Genomic DNA, 15,949 nt, shown 5'->3' with positions numbered 1-15,949 from the left:
TTCTCCTTCTCTGGGGAACCCTGACTCACACAGATCTTGGTACAACTTGTGGGGTAGGGTGGCTCCCGGCACCTCAGAGGACAGAGCCTGCTTGTGGATGAATAGCTGTGTTGGAAATCTCGGGTCCCCCGGTGAGCCCCCTGCTCTGGGACACAGCCCCCGTCTCATTCCTGCCTGAGCTGTCCCTCTTTCTTCTAAGAAAGCCGTGAGCTGTACCTTCCCAAAGAACACGATGGCTAGATGCCGTTGGGAGGGTGGGGGAGCACAAACGGTGTCAACACTGACCCAGCCGTTACACCTCAGTCGGGGAGGCTGGTTTTCTTGCACAGTTTTCCTTGAATCCTGTGTCTTGACGTTGCCCCTAATCACCACGAGGCACGCACTTCCAGGAAGCCAGCGTGTGCCATTTAAGGAGCCCGCAGCGCAAGGCCCAGCCACGTGGAGGCTGGTGTTTCTTTGGAGTCAAAGGGGGGGAGAAATGAGGCCCAGAGGTGCTTGTCTTCCGGGAAAATCACATGCCCGTGTGCTAGGGAGACTGCCATCTTTTAAAATGCAGCTGTTTTCTGCCGAGACCGGTTTGGCTCAATGGATAGAGCGTCGGCTTGCGGACTGAAGGGTCCCGGGTTCGATTCCGGTCAAGGGCATGTGCCTTGGTTGCAGGCATATCCCCAGTAGGGGGTGTGCAAAAGGCAGCTGATCGATGACTCTCTCTCATCGATGTTTCTAACGCTCTATCTCTCTCCTTTCCTCTCTGTACAAAATCAATAAAATATATTTAAAAAATAAATAAATAAATGTTTAAAAAATAAAAATAAAAAATAAAATGCAGCTGTTTTCTCCTATGTACTCATCTGAATCTATGCATAGGATTTCATAATTGCTCCCATCCCTGCTACTTACCACCCAGTCCATTATGTACCTTTTTAATATATATATATATATATATATATATATATATATATATGTTTACTAGAGGCCCGGTGCATGAAATTTGTGCACGGGGAGGGGGGGTTGGGGGGGGTGTCCCTCAACCCAGTCTGCACCCTCTCCAATCTGGGACCCCTCAAGGGATGTTCAACTGCCCAGTGGGATCGGGCTTAAATGGGCAGTCAAACATCCCTCTCACAATCCAGGACTGCTGGCTCCCAATGCTCACCTGCCTGCCTTCCTGATTGCCCCTAACTGCTTCTACCTGCCAGCCTGATCACCCCCTAACCACTCCCCTGCCAGCCTGATCGATGTGTAACTGCTCCCCTGCCAGCCTGTCTGCCCCCAACTTCCCTCCTCTGGCGGCTTGGTCACCCCTAACTGCCTTCCCCTGCAGGCCTGGTTCCACCCAACTGTCCTCCCCTGCTGGCCATCATGTGGTGGCCATCTTGTGTCCATATGGGGGCAGCCATCTTGTGTGTTGGAATAAGGAAAGTGTGTATTACCCTTTCCTTAGATAGGATTGCTTTCAGAAAGGAAGGGAGAAGAAGAAGAAGAGAGAGAGAAACATCCATGATGAGGGAGAATCATGGACCGGCTGTCTCCTACACACCCTCTCCTGGGGATGGAGCCTGCAACCCAGGGCACGTGTCCCGACTGGGAATCGAACCGTGACCTCCTGGCTCCTAGGTCGACGCGCAAGCACGGAGCCACATCAGCCGGGCCCATATGTGCTTTCCAAACAGCCTCATTCCATCTCACCCTGGCGGCCAGACAACAGAGGGTGTGGCCTTTCCACGGAGTGACTTTCTGCAGTTCACATCCAAGAAAAGACACAGCGATGGGGAGAAACAGAAAAGAGCTGTGTCTCCCGGACTTGACTGAAAGTCCGGCTCCGAAGCCGATATGGCTTTCTTCCTGGAACTTAAAAGAGACATACATACATACAGGGTGAGGCTTCACACCGGGACATATACCTGGTCCCCATCTGGTCCCTTCCATCCCTCAGAGCTCCCTGGCTGCCTCCTACTCTGCCTACAAAGAATGTTTGCAAAAATCCTTGTCACGGGGTCAGCGCTCCATCTAGTGGTCAACAGGATAATTGTAAAAAATAATAATTCACAGGAAAAAACAGCTCCCCAGGTCAAATGCCAAACTGTTTGCAAAACTGCCTGGTACGTGATCTGTGCCCGTGGTTCTCAGACTTTGCCACCCGCTACAGTCCCCTGAGCGATGTGTAAAAAAAATCTGATGCCCGGGCTGCACCCCGAGCCAATGAAGCCAGAACTTCAGAGAGCGGGACCTAGGCATCAGCATTTGTTTAAAACTCTAATAGGAAGCCGGTGACCACCACAACCAAAACGAGGCATGAAAAGCGAGAAAAACCTCCTGTAAATATTGAATGTCACACGTTTCATAAAAATAGTTTTATGTATAGAAGGGGTTTTCCCCCTTCTTTAAAATTGGAATTTTTTAAACATTTTATTGCCTTTTTTTTTTTTTTTTTTTTTTTTTTTTTTTTTTTTTTTTTTTTTTTACAGAGAGGAAGGGAGAGGGAGAGTTAGAAACATCGATGAGAGAGAAACATCGATCAGCTGCCTCCGGCACACCCCCCTACTGGGGATGTGCCCACAACCAAGGAACATGCCCTTGCCTGGAATCGAACCTGGGACCCTTGAGTCTGCAGGCCGATGCTCTATCCACTGAGATAAGCCGGATAGGGCAAAATCGGATCATTTTTAATATATATTTTTATTTATATCAGAGAGGGAGGGAGAGGGAAGGGGAGAGAGAGAAAGAGAAACATCAATGATGAGAGAGAATCATGGATTGGCTGCCTCCTGCCTGCCCCACACTGGGGATCGAGCTTGCAAACCCCCTTTCCCTCACTTCCCCCTCCCCCCTACTCCACTCCCTTTCACTCCTACCCCACCTCCCACTCCCTGCATGTGCCCTGACTGGGAATCCAACTGTGACCTCCTGGTTCATAGGTCGATGCTCAACCCCTGAGCCACACCATGGGGGCTGACTGCATTGCATTTTAGCAGCAATTACAGGGCATATGGAATCCCAATGGTAGCCCGGGCATTCCCTTGACTGGGTACTTTGGGGTGAGGTTCTGTGACGAAACAGCCAAGCAATAGAGTCACCTTGATAGAAAGAGAGAAAAAAATATGCCGGTAGCCATGGGATGCAGAGGTCATTTGGATTTCAAAACTGAGGGGTCATGTAGGTCAGAGAGGTTTTATGGCATTCAGTGGGACGTGCTCTAATTGTAAGGGGGCGGACAGAAGGAAGTGAGGCTGCTTTTAGGCATCGGAGAAAAGTGATTTGTGCCGTACAGGACGAAATGAAACAATGACCCAAGGACTATAGAGTGAGCAGCAAGCAAAAGAGGAATTAAAAAAAAATTTTTTTTTTGAAGCCTGGCTTGTGGTTGAGCGTAGACCCATGAACCAGGAGGTCACGGTTCGATTCCCAGTCAGGACACATGCCTGGGTTGGGGGCTTGAACCCCAGTGGGGAGGGGGCCGTGCAGGAGGCAGGTCCACCATGATTCTCTCTCACTGATGTTTCTCTCTCTCTCTCTCTCTCTCTCTCTCTCTCTCTCTCTCTCTCTCTCTCTCTCTCTCCCTGAAATCAATAAAAATATATCTTTAAAAGATTAAAAAAAAAAAAAGAGAGAGAGAGAGAGAGCCCCAATAGTGCTGAATTTTGGAAATTTATCCTGCAAAAGGTAGCTTCCTTGGCCCTAACCAGCGTGGCTCAGTGGATAGAGCGTCGGCCTGGGGACTGAAGGGTCCCAGGTTCGATTCCGGTCAAGGGCATGTACCTTGGTTGCGGGCACATCCCCAAGTCAGGGGCGTGCAAGAGGCAGCTGATCGATGATTCTCTCTCATCGATGTTTCTAACTCTCTCTCCCTCTCTCTTCCTCTCTGTAAAAATAAATAAATAAATAAAATATATATTTAAAAAATAAAAATAAAGTGATGAGACCCTTGCCCTGCTGGTGTGGCTCAGTGGTTGAGTGACAACCTATGAACCGGGAGGTCAGGGTTCGATTTAGAAAAAAAAAAAAGAAGAAGAAGAAGAAAGTGACCAGACATCCCGCTTTTGGCGGGACAGCCCCGAAAGAATCTTTTCCAAAAAATCGGGACCGTCCCGCCAAAAGCGGGACGCCCGGTCACCTTAGTTGAGAAGTTTAAGTTTAAAAAATGTGGCTCTCCAAAGAAATCCCAATCATTGCGCTGTTGATCGTTGGCTCTGTGGACTCCGGAGTTTGCCGACCACCGGGCTAGGCCAGAAGACAAACGTGTGTGGGGTTCCTGCCACCCCGCCTCAGGCGTCCCGGCTGGCGCGTCGTCAGAACTTCAGCACCTCGGCATGGACTTCTGTGTTTTCCGTGAACACGGGCCATAGGGGTGTGCACGTATGTGCATGCGCTGAGTCACATACGTCCATTAGACATGCATGTGCATCCTTCTTCAAGACGGAAACCCCTCCACACGCCGAGGCCTCCCTGCCACGCCCAGCCTCTCACCTCATATGGCGGCTCCGAGGTCGGTCCTCGAAGGCCCGGACCCTGAGGTGCCGTCGGTGCGCGCGCGGCGGGACAGCAATAGGGGAGCCCTGCCCACGTCGCTGTCCCTTCCGCCGGCGACAAGCACCCGACAACCAGCCGGCGCCATGGACCGCCCCCCCCACCCCGGGCGCGCGGGCCCTGAGGTGGGCATGGCCCCTGAGGTGCGCACCGGCTCGGCGACGTCGCGGCCACTCGGGCGCCAGGTGGCGCCGTGCGTCCGTCCCCTGCGCCTGGGGCGCGCTGCGCTCTGATTGGCTGAGCGCCGGGGGGGTGGAGCGCCGGGGCCCGCCCCCATGTCCCCTGCGCCTGGGGCGCGCCGCGCAGTGCGTTCTGATTGGCTGAGTGCTGGGGGGGAGCGCCACTCGCAGTGCGTTCTTATTTGCTGAACGGGGGTGGGCGGGATAACCAGGGTTCCGCCCCCCTGTCCCCTGCCCGGGACCTAAGTGCGGCTGCTCGCCCACTCCCCGCGCAGTCTGCGGGCTTCCCGGGCGGCGGCGGCGGGGCCGGAGCGGCGCATCGGAGGCGGGGGGACAAGACCAGGACAGGAGGGCACAGGCAGGCCGTGCGGACACCCGCAGCGATGCTGTCCTGGCAGCTGCACACGGGCCCCGAGAAGGCCGAGCTGCAGGAGCTCAACGCCCGGCTCCACGACTATGTGCGCCGCGTGCGCGAGCTGGAGCGCGAGAACCTGCTCCTGGAGGAGGAGCTGCGCCGCCGGCACGGGGGGCTGTGGGGGGCCGAGGACCAGGCGGCCCGCTGGGCGGCGGAGGAGGCGGCGGCGGAGGAGGCGCGCGGCCTGCGGCTGCAGCTGGACGAGCTGAGCTGGGCCACGGCGCTGGCCGAGGGCGAGCGCGACGCGCTGCGGCGGGAGCTGCGGGAGGTGCGGCTGCTGGCGGAGGAGGCGCGCGCCGCCCGCCGCCGCCTGGACGCCGAGCTCGGGGCGCGGCGGCGGGAGCTGCAGGAGGCGCTGGGGGCGCGCGCCGCCCTCGAGGCGCTGCTGGGCCGCCTGCAGGCCGAGCGCCGGGACCTGGACGCGGCCCGCGAGCGGGACCTGCGGGAGCTGCGCGCGGCGCTGGCGGCCAGCCTGACCGTGAGCTACAGCGCCCGCGCCCTGCTGCCCGCCGCGCCCCCGCCGCCGCTGCTGCGGGAGGTGCGCGACAGCTGCTCGCTGCTGGTGGCCGAGTCGTGGCGGGACACGGTGCAGGTGTACGAGGAGCAGGTGCGCGCGCTGGAGGCCGCCCTGAGGTGCGGCGAGGAGAGCCGGCGCCAGGCCGAGGAGGAGAGCCGGCTGTGCGCGCGGGAGGCCGAGGCCCTGCAGCGCCAGGCGCTGGAGCTGCAGCAGCTGCGCGCGCTGCTGGAAGAAGAGCTGATGCGGATGCGGGAGGCCTACGAGCTGCAGGCCCAGGAGCGGCAGGTCCGTGCACAGGGACCCGCCCCATCCCAGCTCCCCCGGTGCGCCCTGCAGGGGTTAGGGGAGCTGCGGGTCTCCCCGGACCCACAGCGCCTTCACCGGGCGTCACCCGTGGGTGGGGTCGGTCGGCCCCGAGGGTGCCCTTGCTCTGCCTCAGGACCTCAGGGTCCCAGCATCTCTGCAGCCAAGGAAAATGGGCTCCTTGGCCCATGGACTCGAGGGCCAGTGCCAAGTGCCGTGTCATCTTAAAAAAAAAAAATTTTTTTTTTTAAATTGATGTCAGAGAGGAAGGGAGAGAGAGAGAGAAACATCCATGATGAGAGAGAATCATGGACCCGCTGCCTCCCGAACACCCCACGTTGGGGATGGAGCCTGCAACCCAAGCATGTGGCCTTGACTGGGAATCGAACCTGGGAACCTCCATAGGTGGATGCTCTATCCACTGAGCCAGAGCCAGATAGGGTGTGTGTGTGTGTGTGTGGAACAGGGATGGGTGTGTATGTGTTAGGACAGGTGTGTGTGTGTGTGTGTGTGTGAGTGGAACAGGGATGGGTGTGTATGTGTTAGGACAGGTGTGTGTGTGTGTGTGTGTGGAACAGGGATGGGTGTGTATGTGTTAGGACAGGTGTGTGTGTGTGTGTGTGTGGAACAGGGATGGGTGTGTATGTGTTAGGACAGGTGTGTGTGTGTGTGTGAGTGGAACAGGGATGGGTGTGTATGTGTTAGGACAGGTGTGTGTGTGTGTGTGTGTGTGGAACAGGGATGGGTGTGTATGTGTTAGGACAGGTGTGTGTGTGTGTGTGTGTGTGAGTGGAACAGGGATGGGTGTGTATGTGTTAGGACAGGTGTGTGTGTGTGTGTGTGTGTGTGTGTGTGTGTGTAACAGGGATGGGTGTGTATGTGTTAGGACAGAGGTGTGTGTGTGTGTGTGTCACTGTGGGAGCTGAAGCCAGGGCCCTGGGGAGTGTAAGAGCTGGGGGACACGGCCGGAGGCAGGCTGTTATAACAAGAGCAGAGTTAGGTAAACAGCTGCCATTTCAGAGAAGCACAGGCCCAAACCTCAGACTCCGCCGGGTGACACCCGTGTGTGATTTACTGTCCGTCCTCCCCGCCCAGCCTCGGACAGAACTGGGAATGTTCCCAAACCTTCCTATCAGCGGTTCCCGGGAGGACGGCTTAAAATAACCCGCCCATAAATGCAGAAGGCTTTTTTTTTTTTTTTTTTTTTAAGGGAACAGTGTGCGGCCCCGTTTAAAGACGGACGATTGGGTGATGTTGGGGTGCAGGGCAGGGTTGGAAGAGGCTGCTCGGAGGTGTGTGGTGTGGGCTGAATCCTCGCCATTCCTTCGCCGTCTCGGCTCACTCAGCTCGGACCTCGAAGCTCTGGTTTCAGTCTCATTTTTTTAGGGGTGGAAAAAAAACAACCCTTTCCCCTAATTAAATATTTAAAAAAAATAAATTGAAGAAAGAGGGAGATGAGAGAGAGAAACATTGCCGAGAAACATCATAGATTGGCTGCCTCCTGCACCGGTCTGTGCCCTGACTGGGAATCCAACTGGTTCTCCGGTCCACGCTCAGCCACTGAGCCACGCTAGCCAGGCCCAAGTCCGAAGCTTTTTTCCATCAGTGGGATGGGTTCCAACCTCTCTGGAGAGCGCCCTGGCTGGTTTGGCTCAGTGGATAGAGCATTGGTCTGTGGACTAAGATGTCCTGAGTTGATTCCGGTCAGGGGCGCATGCCTGGGATGCAGGCTCCATCATCCCCTTGGTGGCAAGAGGCAACCAATTAATGATTCTCATCATTGATGTTTCTATCTCTCTCGCCCTCTCGCTTCCTCTCTGAAATCAATAAAAATGTTTAAAATCTCTTTAAATTCATTAACTCATTCGTTTATAAAAGGGGGGGGGGCATATACCTCAGTTGCAGGCTCAGTCCCCAGCCAGGTTGGAGACAATGGGTGTGTCTCTAACATCGATGTTTCTCTCCCCCTCCTCCCTTCCATTCTCTAAAAAAAAAAAAATAAAAAAAATAAAAAAAAAATCAATGGAAAGTATCCTTGGGTGAGGATAAAAAACAAAACAAAACACACATATCTTCCATACGTAATAATAATAATAATAATAATAATAATAATAATAATAATAAACGAAACACTTCTATGTGGAACAAATGCCCCACTTAAAACCATCCTTGCTGTGACTGCCTCTTTAACCTGGAGGGCTTCCATCTCGCTGTGTCCTAGGCTGTTGGTACTGCACGTTGCACCCAGCGAAGCTCGGGGCCTCAGCCTGAGCACCCTCTCCTCTTTCTAGAGTGCCATTGCCCGCCTGGAGGATGAGAAGGCTGCCCTCACCTTGGCCATGGCCGACCGTCTGCGGGACCATCAGGAGCTAGTACAGGTGAAGACCAGCCTCAGCCTGGAGGTGGCAACCTATCGGTAAGGATGGGCTCCAGGCTGTTGTCCTGGCAACTGAGGAGGGACCGTTGTCATGGCAACAGAGGAAGGACTGTTGTCCTGGCAACGGAGGAGGGGCCATTGTCCTGGAAACAGAGGAGTGGCTGATGTCCTAGCAACAGAGGAGGACCTGTTGTCCTGGCAACAGAGAAGGGGCTGTTGTCCTGGCAACGGAGGAGGGGTTGTTTCCCAGCCATCCCAGTGGAACTCCAGGGTCCAGGTCTCAGGCTCTCCTGGGTCATGCGTCCATCTCTGGCCAGGAAACAGAGTGCCTCATGGGTCACCTGCCTTCTGCACACCCCACGGGGGGGATCGAGCCCGCAAACCCGGGCATATGCCCTGACGGGGAATCGAACCGTGACCTCCTGGTTCAAAGGCCAACGCTCAACCCCTGAGCCACGCCGGCCGGGCTTGTCCCGACTCGTTAATGAGGCCGCAGACCTGGTTTTCTCACACATGTCCGCTTATTTTCGTGCTGCGGAGGCCGCCGGCCCGGGGAGCCACATGGAACGGTCACAAATAGCCGGTGAGTCAGGAGGCTGGCATCTCGCAGTTCCCAAGGCCCGAGGCCCGGTTTCCTCGCCTCAAAAATAACCAGAGACGCTCTACCCGCTTCTTAAAGCCCTACGAGTCTCCTCCTTAGAGATAGTCCTTTGCGCCCAGCTGGCGTGGCTCCGCGGTTGAGCGTCGGCCTAGCAACCAGGAAAGGGGTCACCGTTCGATTCCTGGTCAAGGTACATGCCCGGGTTGGGGGTTCGATCCCCAGTGCAGGGCCTGCAGGAGGCAGCTGACCCATGATTCTCTCTCATCATTGATGTTTCTCTCCCTCTCCCTCTCCCTTCTCTGAAATCAATAAAAAAAATATGAAGGGGAAAAAAAACAAGGGGGTTCCCCTTGGCTTGCTTCCCCCTGCCTCCCGACCCTCTCCGACCACAAAGTTCCTATATCCGTGGGAATCACCACCCTCGGAATCAGTGGGCAGGAAACCTGGTTCCCGTTTGCCTGAAGCGCCAGGCCCCTGCCGGCCCTGGCGACCCATCTCTGCTTCCGTGCCCGGCTCTCCATGGTCATCGGCAGCTGCTGCCCACCTGTGGCCACCCACGGGACACGCCGGGCCGGCCCAGCCCCAGCATGCCCTCCGCAGGCCCACAGCTGGCGTGGCCACCGTGTCCTCGGGGCTCTCCGTGGCCGACGGGAATTACGGCTTGATGAAGATGCTGCAGTTTCAGACTGTTGGAGCTAGACGTGGCCAGAGAAGCCACCTGATGGGATGCTTTTCGAGTTTTATTCAAAGAGCTCAGAAGTGGGCGGGCGTAGGAGGCGGGGAGTGGCTCACAATTTTTTCTTTTCTGCTCCTACCTGCCTCCCCTCTTTCCTCTCTCTCTTTAATATATATATATATATATATATATATATATATATATATATATATATTATTGATTTTAGAGAGGAAGGGAAAGGGAGAGAGAGAAACATCCATGATGAGAATCTATCATGGATCGGCTGTCTCCTGCATACCCCACACTGGGCATGTGCCCTTAACCGGGAATGGAACCGTGAACAGCTCCTGGTTCATAGATGGTGCTCAACCACTGAGCTATCCCAGCCAGGATCCTCTCTCCCTCTCTCTCTCTCTCTCTCTCTCTCTCTCGCATTTTGTCCATTCGGTTGGATGGATGCTCTACCCACCTGGTCTGCGTTCGGACGCGCGTCCTCAGACACAGAGCCTGTGACAATGTGGCCATCGACCGAGGACAACACAGGGCGGCCTCGCCGAGCCCATCGTGTGCTCCATTTCCTAATGAGTTGTTGTTGTTGTTGTTAATGATTATTATTTTATTATTTCTGCAGCGCCTTATTGGAAGGAGAAAGTAACCCAGAAATACAGATCCTGGCGGAGCGCCTGGAACACCTGCCCCGAGGTAAAGACCGGACTGAGCGGTCCTGGGTTTGATTCCCGGGGTTGTGGGCTTACCCTCTGTCACCACCGAGGACCCCAGGCAGGGCTATCGCGCTGTGTTTTACTGTGACAGGATCGCTTGGAGAGTAGAAACTACCTTGTTTATGACAACCGTTCCGTGGTGATAGTGTGTGTTCATTGGGGTGGGATGGGGTGGGATGGAGTGGCATAGGCCTGAGGGGGATGCTTTCATGATCGAAAAAGGTCCCGATGATTCTCGTCCTAATGAACCGTTCGATTCCCACAGAGCTCAGAACCGCGGCCTACGGTTATACCCACGCCGGTTATACCAACGCAGCGTTCCGGAGGGAAATGAGGGAAAACGAGCGGAATCTGTTCCTGACGCACAAGCCGCCACCTCCCCAGAATGTCCACCGCCGCAGCTGGGCCTGGCCGGCCCCGCCCACGCCCAGGAGGCCCTTCCCGGGCCCGGGATCTCCTGCCCTGACCCCCGCCTGGCGGGAGACCGCCTACGAGAAAACCAGCAGCAGCAGCCAGGCCAGTTCCAGGGCTTTCTCTCCAGCGTACGGGGGGCTCCGGAGGAAAGCTGAGGTCCCCGTGACGCCGAGAACGGAAGGCGGCACCAAGGCGCGTCCAGCCAGAGAGCCCAGCCCCGCCCGGGAGCCCTACCGAGTCCTCGGGGACCGCAGGGCGGCGGCGGGCGCTTCCGAAAGCACCGGGGACGAGGAGAGGATCGTGGTTTTGGGGAAGAAGATGACGAGCGAGCCGGAGAGAGGCCGCCCGGGGACGGCGGTCCACGTGAGGCGGGACGAGAAGATGTTCGACTCGAAGGAGAAGGCGTCCGAGGAGCGGAACCTGCGGTGGGAGGAGCTGACCAAGCTGGACAAGGAGGCGAGGGAGCGGGAGAGCGAGCTGCGGAGGGACAAGGCGAAGGGGAAGGAGCCCGCCGCCCGGGAGACGGGCCTGCGGGTGCGAGAGGTCCCGATCCGCCTGGAAGGGTCCCGGGAAGGCCGGGCGGAGGAGGGGTCCCCCAAAGGGGCCCGGACGCCCCTGCCGAAGGATGCAGGCGGCGGTCGGGGGGAAGGGATGGACGCGAGGAGAGAGACGAGGTTCGGGTTGGACGCCGGGGGCTCGCCCGGGGGCCAGGCGGCCACGACCGAGACCATCGCCGAGAGCATCGTGTCCAGCGTGCTGAAGCGGTTCACCCAGTCCCCCGAGGCCGAGGCCCCGAAGCCGCCGGACACGAAGGTCACGTACGTGGGCAGGACGGAGCTCCCCGGGGAGCGGAGAGCCAAGACGGAGATCGTGGTGGAGTCGAGACGGACGGAGGAGGTGGACGTGCGGGAGGGGGCCGGCCTGGACGCCCTCCTGAGCCCCGGGGCGCCGGCCGGCGGCCTGGAGCTGAAGGGCAAGGCCCGGGAGCGCGTGATCGGAGACCTCCTGAGCCTCGGGCTGCAGGGCCGGGAGGGCCGGGCCAAGGTGGTGAACGTGGAGATCGTGGAGGAGCCCGTGAGCTACGTGGCGGGCGCGAGGACGGAGGAGTTTCCCACGCCCTTCCGCGTGGAGGAGGCGGACGACGCGTCCCCCCTGGGGTGCAGGGCCGAGGAGGAGGAGGAGGAGGAGGAGGAGGAGGAGGACCTCTATGGGGTCACGGAGGTCGCCTTCTCCGCGGATCGCCGTGAGGCATCCAGGAAATCGGATCGGGTGTCCCGGGTGGAAGAGGTGACGGAGGCGGGCGACTCGGAGGAGGAGGAGGAGGAGCAGCAGAGCTATTTCGTGTCCACCCCGGACGAGGGCCCCGAGGAACGCAGCGGCTTCGGGCGGGACGGGGCCACCAGGGCTGCGGGAGGCTCGGCGTACGGGCAGATCCACATCGAAGAGGAGTCCACCATCCGGTACTCCTGGCAGGACGAGATCGTGCCGGCATCCGGGAGGAGGTTCGCGGGGCCCCCGTGGGGCGGGGAGACCACGGTGGCGGCGGACGCCCCGGAATCTCCCCCGGAGCCGGAGGCCGCCGGCTCCCCGCACTGGATCGAGGAGACCACCAGCGGCGAGGTCCGCGCCGAGGCCACGGTCACCGACAAGGAGATCAAGATCCCGCACCGGTTCCACTCGTCCATCAGCCGCGACTTCAAGGAGCCCCGGCACCAGCTGGCGGAGGCGCTGGGGCAGCTGGAGGAGAGCCTGCCGGAGCGGGTGCGGGAGGAGCTGTCGGCCCTCGCCGGCCAGGACCGGGCCGGCCTGGGCCACCTCTCCGTGGACGTGAGGAAGGTCCAGCCCTCGGGCGGTGGGGCCATGACCCTGGTGGCCGAGGTCAACCTGTCCCAGACGGTGGACACCGACCAGCTGGACCTGGAGGAGCTGAGCAAAGACGAGGCGGGCGAGATTGAGCGGGCGGTGGAGGCCGTGGTGCGGGACAGCCTGGCCAAGCGGCGCAGCCCGGGTCCCGGGAGCCCGGACGGGGACGCGGGAGGGCCGGCACCGGCCACCGGCTACGGCTTCAAGCGCTGGGCCACCCAGGAGCTGTACCGCGCCTCCGTCGGAGGGGAGGAGGAGGAGGAAGAGGACGCCGGCTGGGCCTCCCACAGCTCAGAGACCATCACCGCCATGCAGGGCCCCGTGTCCGCCACCGTGGAGGTCACCAGCCCCCGGGGCTTTGCCCGCTCGCACGTGCTGGAGGACGTCAGCTCGTCCGTCAGACGCGTGAAGATAGGCCCCTCTGGGGTCTGGAGGACCGAGCAGGTCGCCTCCGAGGGACCGCCTGCAGGACAGGTGAGTGGGGAAGGTGGCTGGGGCCGGGCGGCCAGTTCCGAGGGAGCCCACTGTTGTTGTTTTGTTTTTTAATATATTTTATTGATTTTTTTTTTTTTTTTACAGAGAGGAAGGGAGAGAGATAGACAGTTAGAACCATCGATGAGAGAGCATCATCGATCAGCTGCCTCCCGCACGCCCCCCGACTGAGGATCGAGCCCGCAACCTGGCCTGTGCCCTGACCGGGAATCAAACCCTGACCCCGTGGTTCACAGGTCAATGCTCAACCACTGAGCCATCGCCAGCTGGGCATGAGCAGATCCTTTAGGCACCGAGGTCTTCCAGAAACACAAACCTCTGAGCATGCTGCCTTCTGTGGGCCCACATATATATTAAAAATAAATAAATAAATAAATAAATATAATTTTTTTAAATTGATTTTTTACAGAGAGGAAGGGAGAGGGATAGAGAGCTAGAAACATCGATGAGAGAGAAACATTCATCAGCTGCCTCCTGCACACCTCCCCCTGGGGATGTTTTTCCCCAGTCAAGGTCCATGCCCTTGACTGTAATCGAACCCGGGACCTTTCAGTCCGCAGGCCGACGCTCTATCCACTGAGCCACACCGGCCCATTTCTAAGACATCGGCCCTGGCCGGTCCTGTGGGCTTGCTTCCCTGAGGAGCTAGGCGAGTCCGCAGGCAGCAGGACACCGCGGCAGGGGGTACTGGGCCCCAAAGGAACCGCGTTTTACCTTTCAGATGGACGCGAGTCCCCCGGCGGGGGCCCCCCGCTGGGCCCGAGAGACCACGGTCCTGTTCGCCACGGGCACGGAAGGGGACGCTCACAGCACTACGCGGAGAGAGGCCGGCCGGGAGCCGGACGGGGCGGCCGGCGTGGCCGCCTCCCAGGAGCAGGCCGGGTTCGACCGGACGGTGCAGCTGCAGAGGATGGTGGACCAGCGGTCGGTGATTTCGGACGAGAAGAAAGTAGCCGTGGTCTACCTGGACCGCCAGGCGGACGAGGACGACGGACACTGGTTCTGAGGACGTGACGTCCTTGCGTCCGATGGTACTCGGCTTCGTCACGTATACCCACACGCAGAGGCCGTGGCTGCACTGCAAGTGGGGGTGGGCTGATGGGTGGGGAGCGGAAAGAGTGCCCTCTCTGTTCTGAAGCCTCCCCTTTCTTTTTTAATTTCTCCAAAGAGGACGACGCCAGGGGAGGTCAACTTTCTTTGCAGCCTGGAAAGGTGTTGAAGGAATGAATGTATGTCTTAAAAGGCACCGGAGGTTTTTTTTTTTTTTTTTATCTTTGAGTTGGGGGCTTTTCAAAAATACTGTTTATTGCTATAGTCTTAAAAGTTGGTATTTAAAAAAAAAAAAAGTATTTTTATTGATTTTTTTTCACAGAGAAGAAGGGAGTGGATAGATAGAGATAGAAACATCGATGAGAGAGCTGCCTCCTGCACACTCCCTACTGGGGATGTGCCCTCAACCAAGGTACATGCCCTTGACAGGAATCGAACCTGGGACCCTTCCGTCTGCAGGCTGAGGCTCTCTATCCACTGAGCTAAACCAGTCAGGGCTGTATTTTTTTGTTTTTAATATATTTCTATTGATTTCAAAGAGGGAGAAAGAGAGATAGAGACATCAGTGATGGGAGAGAGTCACTGATCGGCTGCCTCCTGCATACCCCACACTGGGGACTGAGCCCACAACCTGTGCGTTGAACAGGTGCCTTCTGGCTCATAAGTTGACACTCAACTACCAAGCCATACCGGCTGGGCTTAAAAGTTCCTTTTTTCTTTTTTTTTCTCTCCCTGGAGTTTTTGCTCCTGGGGATGGTTTGCACCAGTTTGCACCTGGTCACAGACACAGTTTGCACCTCTACCTTTAGGTAAAGCTGCCGAACTGGCAGCCTTATGGACAAGAGTTACATAGTACAGAGAACTTTATCTTTGCATGTGCTACTAAGAAATAGTCTACTAACCTTGTAAAAAAAACAAACACAAAAAACAAAACAAAACAATGCACTTTTCTCTTTCTGGAGTCTTTTCAGAAAGAAATCGTAGGAGATAAGCAGATGGCTCACTTGAAGAGAAATCTACGTGATTCCATCTTTAGGAAAAAGTTACACGTCTTAGAGTTTAAACCTACTGCAAGACTTGAATGAATTGCATTCTCTGTGCAGACTTTTAGAAAATAGAGCGTTTTATTTATGGAGAGGGTAGCTGTTGCGGCATTTCATTTTTTAAAAATATATTTTTACTGATTTCAGAGAGGGAGAGAGAGAAACATTGATGGGAGAGAACCATGGATCAGCTGCCTCCTGCACGCCCCCTAGTGGGAATAGAGCCCACAATCCAGGCATGAGTCCTGCCTGGGAACGTTTAGCACAATGGTCGGCAAACTCATTAGTCCACAGAGCCAAATATCAACAATATGACGATTGAAATTTCTTTGGAGAGCCACATTTTAAAAATATATATATATTTTATTGATTTTTTACAGAGAGGGAGAGCTAGAAACGTCGATGAGAGAGAAACATCGATCAGCTGCCTCTTGCACACCCCCTACCGGGGATGTGCCTGCAGCCAATGTACATGCCCCTGACCGGAATCGAACCTGGGACCTTTCAGTCCGCAGGCCGACGCTCTATCCACTGAGCCAAACCGGTTTTGGCCTGGAGAGCCAAATTTTTTAAACTTAAACTATAGAGGTAGGTTCAGCGTTATTAACTTCATTAGGGCACTCCTGAGCTGGCCTTTGCTAAAAACTCAAGGGGCCAAAGAGTTCTGGCTCGCATATGGCTCTCGAGCCGCAGTTTGCTGACCACTGGTTTAGGGCGTTGGTCTCCGTCACGGGTAAGTGGAGAATAAGAGAGCATGGCTTTTGGGGCGA

At 56.7% G+C, this 15,949-nt stretch overlaps 1 protein-coding gene across 1 annotated transcript; it reads left to right on the top strand.

Annotated features, from left to right (window-relative positions):
- The first annotated feature begins 4,964 nt into the window (after positions 1-4,964).
- SYNM (synemin) lies at positions 4,965-14,189 on the top strand. Its single transcript, XM_036411816.2, has 5 exons — positions 4,965-5,923; positions 8,233-8,357; positions 10,227-10,297; positions 10,583-13,068; positions 13,808-14,189. The coding sequence occupies exons 1-5, from the start codon at positions 5,090-5,092 to the stop codon at positions 14,090-14,092; spliced, it is 3,801 nt and encodes a 1,266-aa protein (XP_036267709.1). The 5' UTR covers positions 4,965-5,089; the 3' UTR covers positions 14,093-14,189.
- Positions 14,190-15,949: the final 1,760 nt, after the last annotated feature.

The sequence above is a fragment of the Pipistrellus kuhlii genome, unplaced genomic scaffold (genome assembly GCF_014108245.1).
Source record: "Pipistrellus kuhlii isolate mPipKuh1 unplaced genomic scaffold, mPipKuh1.p scaffold_m20_p_42, whole genome shotgun sequence".
Classification (NCBI taxonomy): domain Eukaryota; kingdom Metazoa; phylum Chordata; class Mammalia; order Chiroptera; family Vespertilionidae; genus Pipistrellus; species Pipistrellus kuhlii.
This window is presented reverse-complemented; position numbering and strand designations above follow the sequence as displayed.

Bases quoted from the DNA above. Each gene is read 5' to 3' on its own strand.
- SYNM (XM_036411816.2), top strand. From the start codon at position 5,090: ATGCTGTCCTGGCAGCTGCACACGGGCCCCGAGAAGGCCGAGCTGCAG. The intron at 5,924-8,232 runs GTCCGTGCACAG...TCCTCTTTCTAG, and splicing joins TGCAGGCCCAGGAGCGGCAG to AGTGCCATTGCCCGCCTGGA. The intron at 8,358-10,226 runs GTAAGGATGGGC...TTATTTCTGCAG, and splicing joins CTGGAGGTGGCAACCTATCG to CGCCTTATTGGAAGGAGAAA.